Source organism: Sorghum bicolor, chromosome 4, assembly GCF_000003195.3.
Source record: "Sorghum bicolor cultivar BTx623 chromosome 4, Sorghum_bicolor_NCBIv3, whole genome shotgun sequence".
NCBI lineage: Eukaryota > Viridiplantae > Streptophyta > Magnoliopsida > Poales > Poaceae > Sorghum > Sorghum bicolor.
In genome coordinates, this window is record NC_012873.2 from 61,157,393 (window position 1) to 61,174,334 (window position 16,942).

General features: G+C 44.3%; 1 protein-coding gene across 1 annotated transcript; it reads left to right on the plus strand.

The window, feature by feature from the left end:
• On the plus strand, positions 1,388-7,493 carry LOC8073857 (U-box domain-containing protein 6). Its single transcript, XM_002452634.2, has 7 exons — positions 1,388-1,733; positions 1,836-1,947; positions 3,616-3,705; positions 4,179-4,364; positions 4,468-4,575; positions 4,917-6,109; positions 6,370-7,493. Exons 3-7 carry the CDS (start codon positions 3,649-3,651, stop codon positions 7,142-7,144), a joined length of 2,319 nt encoding a protein of 772 aa, XP_002452679.2. The 5' UTR covers positions 1,388-1,733; positions 1,836-1,947; positions 3,616-3,648; the 3' UTR covers positions 7,145-7,493.

Genomic DNA, 16,942 nt, shown 5'->3' on the forward strand with positions numbered 1-16,942 from the left:
TTTTCCCAACCATGTGTCTGGCGGATTAGGTTCGGTTTGAGGGCAGCCAAAGCTTAAACTTGGAGCCACTCGTCATCAGCAGACCAGCTTCTGGAATAAGTCAGGTCGTGATGGAGTCCAGCCTCTTCCAAGCACAAACACATCTGTATGTGTATATAAAACAAAGCTTTCAAGCTTCCAACTCGGTCCCGCGACTGACATCACTCACACCTTGGCCGCCGTCAGGTCAGACCTCGCGAAGAATCTTCTCTCAACACAGGCCGGGTCATCTTAAGATTTGTTTGAACCACTTCTAGATTATTACTATAATTTAGACGTGATCTTTGTACGTTACAACAAAATCAATACCCCTTTATCCCAAATTAATTGTCATTTTTAGTTTTCGTTTCATAAATTTGACCCGATTTATTAAAAAACGCGTGCAATATTTATATCTTCTAATAAATTTATTGAAAAACTAGATGCAAAGATCTTTTCAATAATACTAATTATGTGACTCAATTTAAGAATCATTTTGCTCTTTATAGTTAGATAGATAGTTAGATATATATAGTTATGAAATATATAGATATAGAAACAAAAATGATATTATAATAATTTGAGCTATAAATTATAAAAATCTATTTGGATCCTTAGATTATAGGTGCTGGATTATATAATTTGGTCTCCTGAGCATCTGAGCATTTTCTATCCATTTGTTACAGCTGTGGTCTCATATATGCTGAAATAGTTATGTGGTGAAGCTGTTATAACAATATGTTAATTGGGTTATTATAATCCACCCTATAATCTAGGGTATCATCATGGGATATTTTTTTTTGAGCAATTTATTATGGAATATTTGAATCACTAGAGAGTACTTTTATCAACCAGAGGGCCTTAACTTGCTGCTCCCTACTAGTCTGCTGTCGTAATCCCGGCGACGCAACCTGCTGCTAATCCGTTGCTGTCTCGTCTTTAATTTAATCCCAAGGTGCCGGCGGGCGTGCGACGCATGCCGCGCGCGGAGGCCGGAGGCCGGAGGCCGGGGAGGGCTCCGGCTCCGGGGTGGGTGGCCAACCGCCGGTACGCCGCGGAGGCGGAGCCCGCGTCGCGCTCACCGCGCTCGCAAATCATCGCGGAAGGTGGCGCGCGGGGGCCGCACGCAGCCGCAGACCAGAGATCATTGCCTCTCATCATCAATCGGCTAGTCGCCACGCGGGCCCCGCCAACACAGCAGCCTAATCTATCTCTCTCCGGTCTCCCTCAGCCGAGACGGGGGCCGAGCAGGTGGCGGGCCCCGCAAACCGCTAGGTCCTCTAGGCCTGCGCGGAGGCGACGACCGCGAAGGTGACGTGGTGGTGGAGTGGAGTGCGGTGGGCAGCGCAGTCGGGCGAAGAATTCAGACACGAGCCCGAAACGAATAAAACACCAGCGTGCGCGGTGCGGGGCGCCGTGCAGCTGCCTGCCCGCATCCCTCTCTCTCATCATTTCTTCCACGATCCCGTTCCATCCTCTCTTCTTCTTCTCTCCCTCTCTGCGCGGGCGCTATCTTTATCCGTCTCAGCCGGGGCGGGTCAGCACTCAGCAGGTGCGAGAGAAACAGGGGAGAAGGAGAAGGAGAAGCCGTAGGGCCGCCGCCTTCCCTGATCGACTGCTCCTGCGTGCGGATTCAGGTGCCGGGTTTTCCAGCCATGGTTCGGTGAGCCGGGTGGAATCCTTGCGCTGCCGGAGAAGGATCATATTCGTCTGCGGTTTGTCTCCTCTCACCTCTATTTCTCTGCATACGTTTGGTTCAGCTTGTGATTGAGGGAAGAGTGAGTTTCCATTCTGATGTTCTTCCGGGGATATGACAGGAGGTCCCTGCGTGCACCGATCGTCTCCCGAGTTTTCGAGAGCACCCTCCGCTTCTGGATTCATTGCTTCGATCGATTCATCAAGCAGGTGCAGAGAGATCTTCACGAGAAGGTTGGTTGCCTTCCTTCCACCTTCTGCTCTGTTTATGCTACCACTATTGGTGCTTGATGATTGTTTGTAGGGTTTCTTCTATTCTCTGCTGTCTTTCCCCCTCTCTCAGCTCAATTTTCTATAACCTATAAGGATTTTTGTCATTTCCATTAAGGATGAGCGGCCCTGCTGTCTGATTCTGTACCTATATCGAGGAATCAATTGTTCTCGTACTCGTGTCCTGTTCTTTCAGGGGACCGAAAACCCTCACCTTTGTTTCTTCTACTAGGTCCACCCCTTATTATTATCTCATAAAAACAAAAGGGCCGATCTGTACTTTTTCTCTTCTCCTACCTGTATAGTTTTCTATTTTTCCTGCACGAGTACTCGACCTGGTTGCCATTTTTTACTCATGGTGTTCTAATAGTCATTTCATTCATGTCATGTAACTAAGTGGAAAGACTTCGATAAGTGTAACTGATAGGGAATCATGTTATAAAATTAATCTGCACGAGTACTCGACTTGGTTGCCATTTTTTACTCATGGTGTTATACCAGTCGTTTCATGTCATCTAACTCAATGGAAAGACTTAGATAAGTGTAAGTGTAGGTGTAACTGATAGGGAATCATGTCACAAAATAGATGTGCTTTATCTAGTTTTTCCTTTGGCGGGCATAGCACTTGCAGGATGTAAGCATGCTTGGTTCGTAGGGCTGAAAGTTTGTTGGTAGTTGGTACAGTTGGTGCAATGCAAACTCTAAACTCAAAACGTTGATTAGTTTAGTTACATTGAAAATTTTGTCAAAGTGGTTTTAGAAGCCAGTTTTCTTGGGCAAATAAAAAAGGAAACCAAATGCTTATTGCTATTTTGAGAAAATGCACGAATATTGAAAGTACATATCGTGTTGTGTCAAGGAGAGCAAGTATTGCAGTCAATATGCATTTGACTGAAGAAACATTTGTTTTATCACAATAAGAAATTGAAAAGGCATCATATCCATAAATCGATTGCCTTTTACCTATGGTGGGAGTGGGAGTTCAACTGAAACGAACCACGTTTGGTTCTTTTTTGAATGCCTCAATGTTAGAAAGAACAAAAAGGCAGATTTGACCAATTAGTTGACTTCTGCGTATGTTGGTAACTAGGAGTTGGTGTAGGACTGGGACCCTACATTTAGCCATGGATCACAGAATCGGAAAGTGTTGACTATTTGGTCCGCGAATACTAATATTGGCCATTGTTCAAAATGTTATTTAGGTAGAGTTGACCCTGTATGATGCGTTTGTTTGATCGCTGATTTTTTGACATACTGTGAAAATCAATGGTAATAGTTAATTACTGGAACCATTGATGGCATGAATCTTTTCCAAAATATCCAAATGTCATTTGCTCTTTGTTTTAGCTCAGGATAAAGGTAAATAATAGTCAAACTTTTCACACAATTCAAATGATGAATAAATAAAGAAAGTTTGACTATCCCTTTCCTGCAATGATCCATCATATCCTTTGAGATTAGATAGTTCTGGTTGACCTAACTATTCTGTCCTTGATAATTGGTAAGTAGCTAAGCATTCATTTATGAAGTGCACTCGCACTTGATATCGTTTCAACAACACTATTCAGTGTCATCATAAGACTGGATTGGCCCCCAGATTATTTCTGACATTATAATATTCGTCTTGAACAGTGTCATCATCAAGATTGGCAGCCTTCTCCGTGGATGGCGAACGGTAACAATGAAGCGATGGGTATATCTCAGCGCAAATCTTGCCCCAAGGTAAAGTATTGCCCTCCTTTTTCTAACTACAGTTTTTATTTTCGTTTGAACATTAAGTGTACGGCTCATCGTTGTCATTGAAGTAGGAAAACTCTTTCCGTGTAGCAACACGTTCATATTCCTTTTCTCGAGATGCTAATATGTGTTTCTGTGTCATGGTTGATCATGCAAAATTAAACACAAGTGAACTGTTGAATTTTCTGGACAATTTGAACTTGAATTGTGGTAGATGTACAAATCCTTGTGTTATAATGTCTGGTGTCCTGCATTATGATTAAAGCGAGGAGCTCAGTTTACCAATCTTATCTTTTTCAACAATTTTGTTTCGTTGCTAAAAACTTATGATTCATCTTTCTAGATCATTCTTATAGATCTGTTTTCATAGATGTGTACATACCATATTTGTTCATTCCATTTCATCATATCGTGCCTATTATTGATGTGATTCATGCTTTGCTATTTTGCTTTTTTAGGTTCACAGCTCAATGTGTAGTGAGCTGACAATGATGTTGGATAAGATCTCTTCTATTCTTCCGTCAATAGAGGCTGCTCGACCAGGTTGTAAAGCAGGCATACAGGAATTATGCAACCTATACAATATTGTCGAGAAAGGGAGGCTCATAATCCAACACTGCATTGACTGTAGTAAGCTCTACTTGGTACGTTGTCTTCATGGGAAACTAAGTATTCTGATAACCTATGTATATTGTTTTCGTGCCTTCTTTTTTTTTTCTTTGACAATTTTGGATATTCGTGATTCAGGCTATTACTGGAGAGACGATTGTAGCAAGATGTGAAAGGATCAGAGACTCACTGAGGCGGAGTTTGTTCCTTATTCAGAATATGGTTCCACCAGCACTAGCTAATCAGGTTAGCTGATATGATTTCATGTTTTAGTCTTCTTTTTTTTAATCTGTAAAAGTCAGTTCAATTTCTGCTACTATTGGTTTCAGAGCAAAATGATCGACTTGACATTATGTTCTGATAGCATATAGAACAAAGTGCCACATCTACTTTTATAGTGTAGTGTTTGTTTTTACTTAAAATAATCTGTGTAATAAAATTCTGTAAATTGCAACTCAACCCGAGTGTGCTCATTTTTGCTCCCACAGGTATTATGCTGGCCTATGCACATTAAAATATATATGTAAATATAAATTCAAGTTCATGTATTACAATTTGTTTGATTGTTACTGCATTACTGCATACAGATTGCTGACGTCCATAATGATCTTCGGGATGTCAAATTTGTTCTTGATCCGATGGAAGAAGAGGCTGGCAAAGCCATTTTACAGATGCTCCGGCAGTCCGATGCAAGTGAAGAATTAGAACTTGAGACATTCCTGCATGCTGCTTCAAAGTTGGACCTGACATCTCCTAAAGCAGTCTTAATTGAGAGACGAGCAATCAAAAAACTGCTTGACAAAGTTAGTGGCAATGATCGAAAAAAGGAGGGGGTCCTTAAGTTTTTCCTGTACCTCATCAAGAAGTATGGAAAGAGCATCAGTCAGGACTCTGGTGAACGGAACGAGAATTTACAATCTGAAAGTCAATCTTTAACTCTGAGCACACCTTCCTGTGATGCCAGCGCTCGTGGAAAATGTTACACACCAACAGACTTTCAGATTTATGAGGATCACAGTAATATGTCTGGATCAGCTACTCCACCTCCAGAGTTCTGCTGCCCAATATCAACAAAGCTAATGCACGATCCTGTTATAATAACATCTGGACAGACTTATGAAAGAGAATATATTGAGAGGTGGTTCAATGAAGGATATGATACTTGTCCTAGGACACAGATGAAGCTAGAGAACTTCTCCATGATCCCAAATACCTGCATGAGAGATCTCATTTGCAATTGGTGCAAAGAGCATGGTTTTACAGTTTCTGATTTTATTCCTCCAAGCGAAAATGCTTACGGTTACTTACCAGAGCAATTGCAGGGTTACTCTATGTCAAGTTTGCACAATGTTTCAGTACCTCTCATTGCCGGAAAGGCCAACAGTTTTGTGATTGACCACAGCAATATATCTGTTGCATTATCTGATGCCAGTTATGTCTCTAATGCATCCCACGCTAGGGACATGGAGGATTCAAAAGATATTTCTCAGTTTTCTTGGAACGCCGACTATCAAAAGTATTTGTCGTTCCACAACTTCAACCAGAAGATGTTTCTGAACTTCTTTCATGAGCTGTCCATGCTCCCATTAGAGCTGCAGGACAAGTCAATTAAAGATTTGAAGAACGTTCTTGATTATGAAAGTGAGGTTTCATATGCTATGGTATCAAATGGATTTGTTGAAGCATTCCTTGAATTCTTGAGAAATGATACTGGCAGCTACAGTGTGCAAGCTCAGGAAGCTGGATTTCGGTTTTTTCTTGCTTTTCTTTCCAATAGCAGGTAAGGTTACTTATTCTGATCAAATATGCACCCTTGCTTTGTTGCTCTAATGTTTGGGCGTTCAGTAGCATATGTATTTCCAACCTTTGTAGTATAAAATGGCAAAGTAGGCTGATGACACTTACAATCAACCTGCTTTATGACTATACTATGTATTATGTTCTAAGTAAAAGAAGTTGGTGTTGGGCAGTCACTTATATTCATATCATACATAGTATTTCACGAGACTATTTTCAAACATATCTTTTTCTAACATGTAGGGCTAAAATTGAAGCTATGAATGAAGAACTATTTCATCTGATCACATCCTTCCTTGACTCTGAGCTAAAAATTGAAGCTTTGTTGACGCTGCATGAGTTGATTAAGCACTTGAGTTGTCCAAGATCTCATGTGATGGCCTCTGTTGTTAGTCCTCCATTGTTCAAAATACTGGCAACTGAAGACACTGAAGACCTTGAATTGGCTCTGAAGATCATCTGCGAGCTTTCATCTGACGCTGATATAAGATCTTCATTAGTTTCAATGGGAATAATCTCAAAGCTTGTTCCCATTTTCACAGAAGGAAACTTTGTTGAGTGCTGTTTGAAGATTTTGCGGAACTTAAGCGACATGGAAGAAGCTGTAGTGCGTATTACGAGAACCGACCGGTGTCTTGCTTCTGTAGCAGAATATCTGGACACAGGAAGCCCTACAGAGCGAGAGCATGCCGTGGTTATACTTTTAGCAATATGTTCGTATAGTGCCGAGGATTGTCTACTTGTAATGAAGGAAGGTGTGATCCCTGCCCTGGTGGACTTGTCGGTGAACGGAACCGAAGAGGCGAAAAACTGCTCGACGAAGCTACTTCATCTTCTCCGGGACATGAGGCGAAGCGACCAGTTCACTAACTCATGCTCACAAGAAGTGGCTGCCACAGGAACGGTAGAGGATGCTCCCAACAACTCAGTTCACAAGCAGCCGGTGTCAAAGTCGTCCAGGTTTTTCCAAAGAAAGCTGAACATCTTCTCAAAACCCCGGTCACTCACGCTGTTCTGAGAACCGGATTTAAGTTTGTTGGAGTTGGTAGTCCATTTTAGTGGGAAGCGAGTAGTCCTTGACTCCTTGTACATGCTACAAAACTAACCACCTTCTCTATAGATGGTAGCGCTTGTATTGTCCCGAATGAGATGCTTGATGAGATGATAGTTTTTCATCCTCATGTATTTCAGTATAGCTTGTTTAGTTGCTATAGCACTGTTCTTTGTGTTAAAGTCAGTCAGTAGATACATCTCTTTTCTCTTTGGCAGAAGGTCTGCCGTTTTGTGTTCTCTTGTTCCCAAGATACCTTTAAAGCCTGAATAGAAGCTTGTTTTTTAAAGCCTGAATAGAAGCTTTGTTTTTCCAAGACCCTGTTCATATTTTCCCATTACTTGGTACTACTTGGCATAGAATATACTGCCCTCTGCAACCTAATTTGATGCTGTTATGTACTCTATCTATCTACATGCTGTGGGGGTGTGGGCGTTCTGAAAGTTCAGTTACAGTCCAGTCCCTTTCCAGACGAGGGGAACAGAACAAACCTCTCATGATCCCATCCCATTGGCTGCCCATTCCAATTACGCTCACATCACATGGGGGTTACATCTCCATCTCCATCCGAGTCGGCAGCCTCAGAGTCAAGTCAGGTCATTACCCCTTCCCCCGGCTGATGATGAGCGATCCATCACTGCACTGCAACCGTCGGTCTTCGCCCAGGTGCAGCGCACGGGAGCGAGTGGGAGTCCCGGTCCGGCCGCTCGATCGTTTCTTCAGTACCAAGGCACTATCATGAAGCTCACGATCATCTGGCGACCTTAGCTCCGAATCTGTTGTCCGAAGCAGTACCTACATCGTCTCCATGCCCATGCTCCATACATACATGCATGCATGCATGTTCCCAAACACCGCCTGCGTCCCTCGCCTATGCCCACGGACTGCTGCTCGTCTGTGCCACTGCTCGTCCTTCATCAAATCATCGTGAAGCAGCAGTACGGCATCCGCTATACACTTGGTTTGATCAAAGTCCTGTAACCGCATATGGGCTGGCCAGATTAGTGCGCAGACTAGCTAATTACTAGCGGCCGGCGGTCTCAAGTTCGTCATCAGTGTAGTGCAGTGTTCGCCGAAACCGAAGCCCACGAGGCCAGAGCGCCGGCCGGCACACGCTTCGATTCGATCCCACCGGCGCTCTCCCACTGTTCAGTAATCACTGCCGAAGCCGCTTTCAGCCTGGATGGCAGTCACTGCACAGGTCTTTACGTACTGATCTGTCTGCCTTTGCTGGAGATCCTGCACTGCGCTGAAATCTGAATGATTCTTAGCATCAGTCTCCAGTCTCCAGTCTGCACTGCACATCAGGCCGTTGCAGTTGCAGATGCTGCGGCTGCGCCTTCGCGATCCGGATCCGCCCATGGCAGCTGGAGCGCACGCAGGACGCCGCCGGCCGGTCTCTCTGATTCAGAGCGACGCCAGAGCTAGGCTGCTGCTCCTTTCCTTTCCCTAGACTCCCCACTAGCTAGTAGCTAGTGGGATAGCTAGCCTAGACCTAGCCTCTCCTCCGCGGCCAGGTTCGGTGCATCGTCATCGTTTGTGCCCAAGGGGGGCAAGGGCTGGGTCCCCTTCACCCTGCTGAGTGCGCGGCGACCACGCCTGCCTGCCTGCCCGCACTGGCGCCCTCTGGCTCTGCCCCTCAAGGATGCTGCACGGGCACGGCGGCGCGCCCGCGGCAGCAGCTGCCGCTGAAGACGACGCGACGGCTCCTGCCGATCAGGAGATGCTGATGCTGATCGAGCGCGAGGTCTCGGGCGAGGCGAGGCGAGGGCCGGGTGTGCGCTAGCCCAGCCGGCCGCGTGGGCGCGCAGGCCGTGAGTGGCGACACGTCTACTGTCTCGGCGACGGCGACCGCGGCGAAGCAGGTTCAGGTATCGCGACTCGCGAGGGGGATGCACGGCAGGACGATCGGTGTGGCGCAGGGGCAGGGGCAGGATGGGATATTTGGTGGTGGCCATCATGCTTTGGTTAGTCGACTTTGATGGCAGCAGGTGTGTGGAGCCAATAGTTTTGCCGACACCCCCTGATTATTAAATAAAACCATGGACCAGCAGAGTCTCATAATTTAAGCTTTGGGTATTTGGATTGGATCGGAGGGAACAGTGATCAAGAGATGTTTTTAGCAGAAAACCCCTTTAGCATAGGTCTAGTTTAAAATTTTCCATGGCATATCTGGTTTGGTAGTTTAGTGGTTATTGTGGAAATCTTAATGAAAGCTTCAACATGATCCACTTGCAATTATTGGAAAAACATGATCCTCATGCCTCATCCAGGACTAGTTATTAGTTGGGACTAAAAACATAATCTTTCAGCTAGAGGTTGGAGACAGCTAAAAAATAATCATGCTTTAGGAAAAAAAAATCCATAATGTTTTTGGCTAATCTTGATATACACCCATTCTTCAAGAGAATATTAATCCAAACGCATCGTTTTATTGTTCGAGAATAAGATTCTAAGTTTCTAACTAGGACTCAGCTAAAAAACAGAATGCGAAGGTTTGGTTTAGCTTGTTAAGGCTGGGAGGTAGTGGTGAGTTCTGAAAGTGTGTTGACGGTTGAGTTTTAGTTTTCTCCTGAACTTATGGACGGGTGAGCTCCACCTGAATGCTGTATCTTAAGACAGGGCCGTGCCTTATAATTCTAAAAAAAACTAGGACTCGCCTTATATTTCAGAAGGCTGTATGATGACTATGAGTCCGCCGCTGCGATTGGTCAAAACCACGATCGAAGAACTATTTAAACTGAAATGGCAAGAACAGTTGGATCTTGTATGTTTTCCATTTCAGCAGTTTGGTGTCCCTGTTCCCCCGGTTGTGACATTGTACCTTGCCCTTATCTTCACACAGCTGTGGCGAGGCCAAAAGACGCATGGGACAGAAGAGCGCCACCCGAAAGTGTAGCAGATATATAAGATGCCCCTCCAGTCCTCCACCTCTCAATCTCAGGAGTCAGGGCGCCGGGCCTATCTTGGATTGGAGACCAACAGGCTTGACGATGACCTGCTGCTGCTGCTGCATGCACCTTATGATTGCCCCTTGTAGGTTTCTCGTGCAAGCTTCGTTGTCTTCCAAAACTGCTACCTCCATCAGTCAAGTAGATAGTTGAGTACCTCTAATATTGATTAATAACAACATTATTTGTGCCACTCCAGGATGAATAATCTGACATGATGTGGGGTGTACGAGGCACACGTAGAATTGAGATATTAGAATTTCCTGAAAGTAAAGGGAGGACTGTGCCATTCCACTAAAATACATTGGTTTCTTTCCTTCCAAAGGTTCCATTCCGCACGAATTGAGCTATGTCATTTAATGAGATATTATTTTGAAGCGATTTGCCTCTAAAAATAAAGGGGTGGGGGGGGGGGGGGGGGTAAAAACTTGTGTATATGGTTTTGTTGTCCTACCTACGTCAAATCATCAGGTGTAAGTTCAATGTTTTAAGATGCCGTTTTGCTGCACTACATCAGGTTTGCTTGTTTGTTGCTTGTTTGTGAGTGGAAACTCCAACTATCAGCATAATAATGCTGGTGTTCAAATCATGGCCACTCAGATTCACCCAAGAGTGACTCTTTTCTGCAGAAAACGAAACTGTAAAGATGAGGTGGGTGTGGTGCCACCGTGCTAAGCTGACACTGCATCCGAACAAAAGTCGGAGTGCCCATGATAATGAAGCAAGCAGGTGAGGTGCATCGTTACACAGGAGATGATGAGAGTACTAACAACCTCTAGGACTCTGGAGTAATCCAGTCGGTTTCAATCAAAGTCCTGGGAAAAGGATAGTGCTCTGCTCGATCAATCCATGTGTGATGGCCCTGATGGGAACGCTACATCTATCTCTGATCACTTTTGAGGGATAGGCTAACAACAGTAGTTGACAAGGAGATGCAACAAGCAGAGAGAGTGGTGGAGACATCTTAATACCCATTAGTAGGAGTAGACACACTGTGGAATGAAATCAGGTGGGGATCGTTTTGATACCCTCGTAGTTGTTCTAAAAAAAAGAGGCACGAAAATGACTATCCTTTTTGTCTATGGTCTTGTGTATTATTAAGGTGCATATATAATCCGAATCTTATAGATGTCTCTCATGTATATATGTAGCAGACTTGCAGGGACCTCAAGTTGCAGACATATAATTTTGATCACACAGCCACCTCTTCATGAAAGCAGAATACAAAATATATGTAAAATTAATTTGTGAATTTGATAAAAAAAATAAAATCGAACTGTTTACCATGAAATTGATGTGTGTTCCATCCGCTGTACTTCTTCCAGCTGCTATTGCTTTCAGGTTTCTATAGGCTAATTTAGCACGCTGTCCTCTCTCTCTCCCTCTTCAGATGGCAGCAGATGCCGTCCTACCATCTGTCCACCGGACGAGGACGCCACTTGGACGCATGGATGGACCAGCTAGCCAGCCAGCAGCCATTGCTGCAGGTTGGGTTAGCTGGCACTGGCAGGGCCAACGGATCATCACCGGGGTGCTGGATCGTCGTCGTCGTCCCGCGGCGGCATCGGCATGCACGGCGCATGTGGGGTGTCCGCCCAGGGGTGGCTTTCAGGGCCCCTGTTGGGCTGCACCGGCAGAGATCCCCTCTGCCCCGCCTCCCGCCGGCAGCGACAAATAGAAGACAACCCACAACGCCCCCACGCCGCCTGCGCCGTGGCTCCCAACGGTCTGCGCGCAGGGAGGAGACGCCGGCAGCAGCCATGGCCCATGCATAGGGGCGAAGGTATACTATGTCTAGGTGGTGCAGATGCACCACCCCAAATTTGAAAAAAAACAGTAGTTTTGGCTTAAATTTCACCATATATACACCATCCCTGATATAAGCATATGCACCCACAAGACAAGTGCATCACCCTTCAATTTGCTCTAGCTTCGCTACTGCCCATGCATACCACAGACGCTTGCATTGCATTGTACATACACTCCTGCGTGCATGGTGGGTGGGGTCAGTGATGCGTGTGCGTCTTCCAGACGAATGTATTTTTATTGCAAAGGCGTGATTTTATTGGGGAAAAAATAGGGGGAAACTGACATTACTTTATGTAGATATGCGCGACATATACAGGACTACAAAAGGCTAGAGCACACTCATGTCTCACAAGCTTTCCCACTAGAACACTATAGCATTTGCGTAAGGTCGGCATCGATCGACACTGTTAGGTGTGTACTCGTGATCTCTAAGTACATAGCTCTAACACACCTAACAGGGCATATGCATGCATATGGTTCCATTATTGTTCTTTTGCTTGACTTGAGTGCATGGCAATTGTGCCAACATGCATGACATATATACAAGACCAGCAGCCCTTTCTGGAACTACTACTGCAGCGATTGATCGATCCATATGCATGCGCTGATGACTCATCACAGATTAAATTAAAAGACATGCATGGGCGCCACGTACGAGAGCACGGCTAGGTGTTGGCCTGGCCCGTGGGCATGGAGCCTTCCCGTTCCCGCCGAGCAGTCATATAGTTACTGCATGCCACCGAGTTTTCTATCGAATTCGTTTGCATATGTGCGGCGCTGGCTTAGCACACATGTTGCCGACAAGTCGCAGTGCACGGGCGTCAATATACTGCTTCTTCGATCTTCTTCTACCCTTTCTTTGCGCGCTCGCTGTCGATCTCTCTCTAATTGATTTCTGTATTATTAAAACTAAAATATGCAATAAAACAGATGACTTTAAATGGAACTTTGTGTCAGTACATGGGGCATGCAGCTCAGCAACAATACAAATGAAATGGTTTTCAACATATGCTTATTATTGATTCATGGCTTGGGATGGCTTGAAAAGTGAAGATAGGCTTCGAGTGACTAGGCAAGAGGTGAAGGCAACCGATGGCTTGGACGTCAATAGACAAAGGTTAAGATGAAGAAGAGAGTACTTGCATTGATTCTTGCACAAGTATATATGAAGTCATATTTGTGAGAAGGATCAAATTATCGTTGAATTATGAGGAAAAATGACTTTTGGATGAAAAGTGTAGTCCTGATCTAATGGGTTTAGTAATCCAAGCTCATATCTCAAGGTGGTTCAGTTCAGAGCATTTAAGGAGTTGAAAGCCCTCAAATGATGAAAATTAAGAAAGCATGCTGAAGAATGAGAAACTCAAGTGGCTTAAATCACGAATCTTTAATACTTGTATATAGATATGTCATACTATTAAGAGGATACAACACTAAAAGTACTAGGCAAGGCCGAGAAGTGCTCAAATCAACCAAAGTGAGATATGCGAGTATTTAGCTAGAGATGAGCGGCCGTTTTTGCCTGTTTTAGTTCTGACACACCGAGTGTTAGGCTCTATCAGCTTGTACCGACCTCCTCCAGGTGCGCCTATTGAAAGCTTCTTGGTGGCGAAGGAGGCCGGCTCGAGGGGCTAACGATCAGGCCCAGGAGCCCCTGAGCCTCTGGAGGCTGCAAAGGAGTTTGTCTTCTTGTGTCATACCCTGTGCGTGACCTTATCAGGGAAGTGGTTGACAACATTGTGCCCAAGGGGCAAAGCTAGGGAGCCCCTGAGCCTTGGTGGCTCGGGGCGCACCTCCTTGGGGCTTAGCTGGCTCCGAAGGCCGGAGAGCTAGAGACCGGGTCCAGACTTCTGTCAATCGAGAGTCTGGGGCTCGAGGGCTCGCCCAATCAGAGGCGGCAGACATGCTCGAGCTCGACCGAATCCCTTAACTTGAGGATACGCACGAGCATACTCGATGGGTATAGCTCCCAAGCGATCCTGGTGGGGTCGCTTGGGGGGTCTCTCAGTCAGAAATCATTGATCCCGATGCTTAATATACCCCTATGTTAGGATCTGGTCAGTTAGCTTTGGTAGAAGTCTACATCTTAGCTGTATTTTAATTGCTAGTTTGTTTTTTTTGTTATGCCTATTCAACCTTCCTCTAGACATCGAGTTTTCTTTCAGAAAGTATATTTCTTACAGTGAATCTGAAAACATAAATATTATGTTGTTGTTTTATATATTGTTTAAAATTAATGGTCAAAGATAAAAATATTTGATTCAAAAGTTAGAGAAAAACTAATATGACATGTAATTTAAAACAGGGAGTACCGTAGTGATGTCTATCGTTAATTTTTACAAATTAGAAGTGAGATGGGACTTCCTTTGTGCCTGACCCAAGATCACGAAAGCATTGGATCTTGTTTTCGCCTAATGAACCCGTCATCTTTGTACGAATATATATAAAATAGATATAAAATATTTTTACACTATAGTTCTCATTATGTAGTGTGTGAAAAATTTATAGTATAATTTTCTAGCACTTATATGATTTATATCTATTTTGTAATAATATTTGATTAGATGTAGTGTCCGCTAGCAAATTTGACAAGAAACATAGTGTCTTTGAGCAATTTAATTTTTTCTAGTGTCCGCTGGCAAATGACCACCATTCTATATGTCCTACAGCCAATTCTCTCTATTTAAAAACATGTAGCCTGGCCGCAAAAACAACAGAAGCAGGCATTAAGCTGCCTTGTGCATGCATGCAATGTATCGCTACTGTCCTAGAACAACGCGAGATTGTTGCGAAGGGACTTATCATTTAGATGGAGCCACACAAGACACAGGACAAAGCACTGGATAGCATCTCCATACAGGCCAAGATATAAATCCTCCTCAGCTTCATCCTTGCTCTGCCAAGTGAAAGCCGCCGGTTCGGTCTTTGGATGTCCCGGTTTCAATGATTTTATGGAACGATACGACATGCCCTGTCTTCGCTCGATTTTCAGCTTTCAAAGCGCGATGATAAATGCTATGCTTCCGGATTCCTATCAGGAGTCACTAGAGTCAGGCCTGATCATTGCTGTATGTGCACGTGTACAGTGCCCGTCGTAGTACTCTTCTCCATTTTTTAGGCCTTGTTTAGTTAAAAAATTTTTGGAAAAAATCAGATTTCCTATCGCATCGAATCTTATGGCGCATACATAGTACATTAAATATAGATATAAATAATAACTAATTATACACTAATTTACGAGACGAATCTTTTGAGCTCCATGATTGGATAATATTTATTAAATACAAATGAAAGTCTTACGGTGTTCATTTTGTAAAAAAAAAAATAGAACTAAATAAGGCCTTAAGGAAAGATTCCTTTTCTTCCATTTTGATCATGGGAAAATTGCTTTGTATGTATGTCCACTTAGAGTGCCACATCCTGATCCATAAGCTCAATCTGCTTAATGTAAATTATTTAGAACTTCTTTTTATTTTTTTTCTTGATAAAATATGTCCTTTTTGGGTGAATCTTGATGAAATATGTCTAACTCTAGTAGAGATAAGAAAAAAATGTGGGAGTAATACAACATCCACATTACAATAGTAATTGTTGTTCTTCTCTTCGTCCTCTCGAACATCATTTCCCATCAATCTTCTAGCTCCAACCTAGATTCCTCCACATTACAGCCTTTTTTTTTCTCACCTCCTGTAAGTTCGTCAGCGGCATAAGGGAGGAGGTCTCGCCCTTCGATACCCCTCCTCCCTAGTTTTTTTGTAGTTTCTTGGTGTGTTTCATCTGGATAGGCTCCTTCCCATCCCACTACCACTTATGGTTTTCGGTGGTCTCAAGCTTGAAGTCTCCATTGCGACGACGATAGCAAAGGCCACTCGCGTCATTGATAGAGGTCATCACTTAAGGAAGAATAAAATAAAGATCTTCGCCCCCATGCCACCGAGAGGCAACCGGATCTGCTCACCCCACCTTGGCTTCGTGGCTTCATATGTCCTCCGTTCTAGATTGGGCCAGGTCTGATTTAGACCCACCAAACTTGGGTCAAGTCGCTCCTTGTTCACCGGAGTATGTTGTGGCAGATTAAGAATCTCCAGCGCGTCAACTCCACTCCCATTGATCTTTGTCAAGCAGTGCTCTAAGATTGTCATGACCAAGTCCTTATTCCTCTTCAGCAAATAGCCGATAACACTTTTGCTTTCTCAGAGCTCAGGTGCTTTCCATAAGACTTTGTCAACCTCTCTTTTGCTCCGTCATTCCACCGCTCAACATTTGTCTTCGCCCTTTTGCGCCGATGTTTTACAACCTTTGTAGAGCTTGGGACTTACCCGTGCTCTATGTCGCCATCATCCTCATCGTCAATTAGGACTAAGTTCTTCTTAATCACACGTGTTTGTAATGCTTCTTCATTAATTAGCAAACTTATGTTATTATAAAAACAGTAATTGTCAATAGTTTTAGGGCGGGTTTGGATTCCTTGTCGGTCCCTTGCCTGGCCGAGCAAAGTTCATGGTGTTCGGCTCCTTTACCCACTGCCTTGTTATTCATGCTTTCAAGATTTATCCTTGCATGATCAAAAGAACCAATTTAGCTTGCCTGCACCGGCGATGATGGCTTTGCCAAGTGAAGCAACAAGGTGAGAGATCCAACACGCCCTTATCTTTCTGGTGACCTTACCTGTTACTGTGGAAAAGCCAACGTGGCAGAGAACGTGTGGTGAGTCACTGGGGCCCGGCCAGCACAGAGAAGATAGAGCTGTCCATGCTGTTATTGCAGCAGGCGATCCAGCAGCTGTCGTCTCCCTCTCTCTCGTCCTTTTTGCAGCACCAGGAAAAATTCAGAATGGCACATCTCACTGTCAGCACACGCACAGCTAGCTAGAACCCAAGCCTCAGTTGATACTCTCGATCATTAGTCATACCCGAGCCTCAAAAGAGAAGCCTTTGCTGTTTGCACTCTTTTCACACCTTTGGCAATCTTCTCCATGGAAAGCTTCATTCGGAACGCGTGAATT

Coding starts and splice junctions, on each gene's coding strand:
- LOC8073857 (XM_002452634.2), top strand. CDS start 3,649: ATGGCGAACGGTAACAATGAAGCGATGGGTATATCTCAGCGCAAATCT. Junction 4,576..4,916: donor CACCAGCACTAGCTAATCAG/GTTAGCTGATAT, acceptor TACTGCATACAG/ATTGCTGACGTCCATAATGA. Junction 6,110..6,369: donor GCTTTTCTTTCCAATAGCAG/GTAAGGTTACTT, acceptor TCTAACATGTAG/GGCTAAAATTGAAGCTATGA.